The 6,429-nt window shown below is 45.4% G+C and overlaps 1 protein-coding gene across 6 annotated transcripts in view; it reads left to right on the top strand.

Moving 5' to 3' along the window:
* Nf1 (neurofibromin 1) overlaps window positions 1–2,794 on the top strand; it is a 248,756-nt gene extending 245,962 nt beyond the window's left edge. For all 6 annotated transcript variants that reach the window (XM_029483492.1, XM_029483494.1, XM_029483490.1 and 3 more), the window contains one exon: window positions 2,006–2,794. In XM_029483492.1, the coding sequence (XP_029339352.1) occupies window positions 2,006–2,148 (143 nt within the window). In that variant the 3' untranslated portion in view covers window positions 2,149–2,794. The remainder of the gene's footprint in view (window positions 1–2,005) is intronic.
* Window positions 2,795–6,429: the final 3,635 nt, after the last annotated feature.

Consider the following 6,429-nt stretch of genomic DNA (forward strand, 5'->3'; position numbering starts at 1 on the left):
AAATCCGCCTGCCTCTGCCTCCCAAGTGCTGGGATTAAAGGCGTGTGCCACCACTGCCCGGCCTTGATCTTTTTAGTAAAACTTTTTTGTTCTAGTTAGGCTTAGGAATCCTCTAACACTGTATTTATTTGCCTTCTGACTTCCTCATTAGGAAATAAGATATAATGAAGAGATTCCTATTAAGGAAATAACCTCGGTTGAGGAAACTCGGGCCTTGAAGTCACAGGTCACATGCACGTGTCAAAGATGACAGAGTGACAACCTGTGTCAACTTCCGAGGGAAGCTGGCCGGGAAGCATCCCTCTTTCTTATGTACATGGTGCCAAGTAAGGGCTGCACGCATGAGGGCTGTGAACTAGAGGGCCCCAGCTATCACATTTTAAAGTGGAAACATTTGTTGCAAACCAACAGTTATTGAAAGTGATTAGCTAGATTTTATAACAAAAAAAAACCAAAACCATGAATGATAACTGGTCCCTTTCTGGGTGGTTTCACTCCAGCAGAAGAGATAAGATGTTTATGCGGGTTGTTGTTATAGGCAAAAGCTAGTGACTGCGAGGAGGGCATAGAAGGCGGTTCTGGTAGGAGACGGATGGGAGAGGATGGGAGTGGAACTGTGTTGAATGAAGGATGTGTCTTCCAGAGAACAGTCATCCCAGGTGCAGTTCTCAGCCTACAAACTGCCGCATGGATCTGTCCCACTTCCTGTAACACAATAAATACCTTGTGGCTTGAAATAATACTTTATTGCCCAAAAATGGAAATGTTTCCATTCCCAAATGTAATGATTCTTTTTAAATTCAAGTAGTCCATAAAGTTAAAGTTAGACCTGGGATAACGCTGCGGGCCATGACATGAGCAGATGGTTTCCTGCCTCCCCGCCCCAGTTAAGTGTGGCCTGTCCTTTCCTCCTCCTCCTTCTCCTCCTCCTCCTCCTCCTCTTCCTCTTCCTCCTCCTCCTGTGTCTGTGAACAGTTTATATCAGCTACCAGAATGCCTCTTGCCAATGGCTATGCTAGACATGATGAGTACAGTATCTATTTGGGAAGCAAATTCTTTTGAAGGGTAGAAGGCAGAAAAGTACACAGGTCATAAGTTTACAGTATAATGAGCTTTTTAGAAGCAAACCCACTCACAATGAAGATCCAGGGCCAGGCGCAGTGGCACACAAAGGCAGAGGCAGGCAGATCTCTGTGAGTTCCAGGACAGCCTAGTCTGCGTACCAGGTTTCAAGACATGTAGGGCTACACAGAGAGACCCTGTCTCAATCAACTAATGATCAAAATCCTATCAGGGATTGTGAGGGAACATGCTCACTGCCTAAACTGCCTCCCTCGCCTCCTTCAGACTGTCCTTTTCTATCTTTATTTGTAACCTTTATCAATATGCTGAGATTTTTCTAAATTTGCCCTTTTGTTCTGATCACCTTTCTGAAAATAACTTTTACATTATTTGTAAAATACATTATAGGACCCTTGAGTGAGGTTGAGACAAGTGTAGTGACTCTCCATGATTGAAATGAAGCCAAGATCCGGGCATGGCCTGCGTGGTAGGTCACCTTTTCAGGAGATGCCCTCATTCCTCCAGAACAGGCATTGAGGCCGATTAAAGGAGAAGTATATGCCTTTTTCTGAAATGGCGGCTATGCAGAAAGATGGATACATGGCTAGACTCTGCCCTCTGCTGGACACTCATGGTACAACTGGGAGAAGGTACTTTCCTAAGGCTTCCCGGATGGCCAGCCTTTCATCCTACCTCTCTCCAGCTGTTCTTGCAACTTCTCTTTTCTCTTAGGCTGTTTCACAGCAATGGTAGAAAATTCAGCTTAGCAAGGTGCGAGGCAAAGTATGTGACAAGGCCTTTGTAAATGTTCTGGCAGTTTACTGTGAATGTGGAGTATGCTGGGACTGCTCACCAGTTCCAATCTCACCCACAAGCAATGAATGAGATTGGGTCCTGAGCTATGTCCTGAGAGGAGGAGTAACCAGCTGTTGTGTCTCTCCAGGACTCGACAAGGAGAACGTTGAACTCTCCCCCACCACTGGCCACTGTAACAGTGGACGGACTCGCCATGGATCCGCAAGCCAAGTGCAGAAGCAAAGAAGTGCTGGCAGTTTCAAACGTAATAGCATTAAGAAGATCGTGTGAAGCGTTCTTTGTTTCACTCTTCAAACCAACCTAACATGGCTTCTCACTAGTGACCCCTCACCTTGCACTGCTGCACTTCGTGTCTTATGATCCCATCTGGCCGCCGTGTCGCCAGACGGTCATCTCTTGGAGCATTGCCTAAGTTAATGCTGCTTTTCTTTGATGTTTTTCCTTCTACTTTGGCATGTGTCTGGTCGAGCACTTGTTCTGAGGACAGCAGAGAGAGCAGGCGGTCAGGAGGCCTGACTGAGAGCATGGACTGTGGGTGTGGATGAACCCTCCAGTGCTGCCGCTGCCGCCAGCCGCGGGCCGTATGCGGAGGACGGCCTTCTGTGTCCCGTCTTACGGGGTGAAGGGGCCGTCTTAGTTACGCACTTAGAAGCTTGGGGGAGAAATCGTATTGTAACCCCAGTGTTTAATCTTCTAGCTGTGGACTTTTTTTTTACCTTATGAAGTTGAAGGAACCACAGAGGCCAAGCCTCAATAAAGCCACAGGCCAGGGACTGGGGGAGGGGCAAACTAATATTTTGTAACGGATTCTTAAGAAATACTAACATTTGAGTCTTAGCAATAAGTACAGGAAAATAAGCGTGACACACACATCTTAACATTGCTGAATTAAAGCTATTGGTTCTGAGGCCTTACACATACTTGGTCATCCAAACTGGGTAATTTTTTTTCCTGTTGATTATCTTTTAATTTTTACATATGAAGGTGTTCTGTTCTTTTTTTTTTTTTTTAAGCCAAGACTATACTAAGTATAGAAAGTACACTTGTTTTTGCACTTGCTTTCTGCTCTTTCCTAAGTGATTCTAAGCAGGGTAATTTGCAGACAGAGTGGTGAGACTTGTTTCCACAAGGTAATTTTCATAGCTGTTTCCATTAGCTCCATAGCAAAATGGAATGGTACGTGACATAGGGTAGGTGATATTTTTATTTTGTTAAATAATTTTCCAAGAAACAGAATATGCTGTATATTATCATAAATTTCTTTGATAAGATGTATTTTTAAAATCTTTTAATCTTACTCCTCTCCTCCAAATAAAATCAGGAATCGCTAGCAAAACATTTGGATTCTATCTGCTAGGATTGCGTTTAGTCACTGTGAAGTCTGGCCGGCCTGTGTGGTGTGGACACAGGGCCTCAGGATGGCTGCTGTGCAGAGTGGCCCTTCCAAGGGCTGCACACCCAGCTGCTTCATGGTACCTGCAGGATGCAGGACAGTTTGACTTTAGTGAGCACAGTAGTACATGGATGCTCTCATTTAAAATTGAACTATATTTATTTATAAAAGGTATTATCCCTCTACTTCCAGGTTCCCTTCATATATTAAGACATAATGGCTTTGGGAGGGACCAAAAGAAATCCAGTAGGGTGTGGACAGGTCCTGTAGTGCTGGCTCACTAGTGGATTTCAGTAAGTTAAACTCCACAGCTAAGTCAATAAATAATGGTACATTTAAGTATTCTGACTTTAATAATATAACACATTTCACACTTATCCATACAGTAACAATGTAATATGTTAATGTAAATAAAATTGCTTTTAATATTCAGAAATAACAATTTAATTTTTTTAATTTGTTTACAGCCCTGGGAAAAGTAAGAACCATTTGCCAAAATAAAAGGAAAACCCCTTAGTGTTAGTAGTGATTTAACATAGAATCATGGAGAATATTGAAAACAGATGCAGCAAACTGAGCTCTTGTAAAGGCTACCTTAGAATAACTGTCAGAGTAGACAACCAAGGCTGTGAGGCTGAGATGCCAGCTGAGTTTAGCCGCAGCAGGAGGCCCGTGGCAAAGCTGCCAGGCCTGGCTTCCCACTGCAGTGCTGCTGGGGTGTACCCCGCTCTGGCTCCTGCAACCGTGGGCAGCACAGACTGAGGCTGCTGTAACTCTAGTTGCTTGGCTTTTTTAATGGTGGCCATTACTGGCCCATTACTGTTTTGCTTCCCCCATCAAAACAGGACAACTTGTAAATGTGTGCTCTTCCTGTAGCGGGTTTCCCCATAGTTCTTAAACTGCCCCCACTTGAGCTCCGATGGAAAGATCAAACGGAGCCACTTCTGACCAGTACATCCCAGGAAACTGGGGAAGAGTTCCAGTTTTATCTAATACACAGAACTTCCAGCTTTTGAGGAAAGTCTAACGTTGCAGCAACTGAACCTACAGAGCTTAAAGTGTCACTAGCTGCCCCTCCCAAAGGAGACTCTAATTACAGGAGCAGCTGAAGGTCTGAGTAATGGCCCATTTTACACAATTTGGTGTGAGTTCTGTGATTCATTTTCAATTTGTGTTTCCCTGACTTAAAAGAAAAAAAGAAAAAAAAAAGCACTAATGGCTGTGTTTGTGTGTTTGGCTGGTACTCCTCCCCTGGGCTCCCATGCCCTCACTGTGGGGACACTGCACTCTGCTGGCCAGTTACTCTTGCCTGCACAGTGCTGAGGCCAGAGCCTGGACAGTGCAGACTGCCACAGCCCCAGTGGGGGGGACTCGCCCCAGCAACCCCTTCCTTGGGGGGTTTAAGGTTGCAGGTTTCCTCTGGGAGATCTGGCTTTTGTTTTCCAGGTTTGGTGGAACCCCCTCTTTTTCTTTCTACATTTACTCCCCAAGCATAGTGAAGCATGTCGTACTCAATGTTATGCAATGGACTTCCACAAACATTCACTTAGTGTCAGCCACACAATTTTTTTTTTAATGCGGTATATTCCCCTGTAAATAGTTTGTGTAAAATTTGACAGAAAAGTCTATTTACTACATTGTAAATACATGTGATGATATATTGTATTATTTTGCTTTTTTGTAAAGCAGTTAGTTGCTGTACATGGATAACAAACAAAAATTTGATTATTCTTGTGTTCGTATTGTTAACTTCTTCCTGCGACTGCGTTCCATCATTTAAAGAAAATGCTGTGTATTGTGAACTGACCTTGTATATGATTAACTTACTCCCCTCCCCAACCAGGGGTTCCCTGCCTACAGCCTTGTTGATAATGTAACCAGCAGGAGAACCTCTGCCTGACACACAGACTCCACTGCTGTGGGGAAACATGTTGACGTCTGTCGCAGAGCATCGGCCTCACTTGCTCCTGTCCTGTGTATGCCCTCCCTCCCTCCCACCCACCCACCCACCCACTCCCCCTTTTTTTTTAAGTAAAATGTAAATTCAATCTGCTCTAAACTGTGAGGAGTTATTTACCATCTCCACATGCAGCCAACTGTTTGTTTCTCTCTTCCTCCCTGATCTTTAGGACATTAGCACTTGCCCACCTTTCAGGTGTGCTGTGGAGCCTCTGCTCACCCTAAGGGAAAGATCTTTCTCCAGAAGTAGTCATTGAGTTCCAACAAACAGGGGTCTGTCCAGCACAGAGGCAGCTGTCACTCTGGCATAGGCAAACTTACTTCCAGAGAGTAGCCTGTCATTCCTTCCAGGCTCCGCTAATGTCGTGAACAGTGAGCGCCCCTGAGTGGTAGTGTATCACTCAACGAGAGCTACTGCCCACTCCTAAAGGAGACGGAAGCCTCCTGGCCCTAGGAGTAGCTGTCCTCAGGAGAGTACTTCTCTCTGAGCAAATGACCCAAAGTGTGCAGGGCTTTTTATGGGCAGGTGGAGAAGGGAGGTGGTATCCTACCTTGGGAGCTCTGGAATATTCTGGTCCCACCCCAGGCAAAAGCAGACCCATTGGGGTGGGGAGGGTCTGAGAAAGTATATATATTTAATGCTTCTCTGGCAGTTTTGCTGGACACCCAGGCTTGAAGACCCCTGAAACTGAGAACTCAGTGCTGCAAATAGCTACCTGTCCCTGGGGCCTAAAGCACCTTAGTCAAAATTACCCATATCTCTGCAACAATCCAGATCGTACCTCACGATTCCTAGACAGCAGGCTCTTTGACTTGGCCAAGGTTTGCCAGCACAGATGCTGTCCTCTGGGTTTCCTCATCCACTTGGCCATAGTGAACACTGGCCATGGGATGCTGAAAATTAAATGGTAACCTTTAAACTGAAGGGACAGCCTCTCCCTACACCCTGCAGCTGCTTCCTCCAGATAAAATAGGGAGGCCACACTGCCATCTTGCCTGGGTCCTTTCTGCTCAGAAGTTAAGAGTGTGGCCAATTGTGGGGCTGGTGAGATGGCTCAGTGGGTAAGAGCACCCGACTGCCCTTCCGAAGGTCCAGAGTTCAAATCCCAGCAACCACATAGTGGCTCACAACCATCCGTAACGAGATCTGGCGCCCTCTTCTGGAGTGTCTGAAGACATCTGCAGTGTACTTATATATA

The sequence above is a fragment of the Mus caroli genome, chromosome 11 (genome assembly GCF_900094665.2).
Source record: "Mus caroli chromosome 11, CAROLI_EIJ_v1.1, whole genome shotgun sequence".
Lineage (NCBI taxonomy): Eukaryota > Metazoa > Chordata > Mammalia > Rodentia > Muridae > Mus > Mus caroli.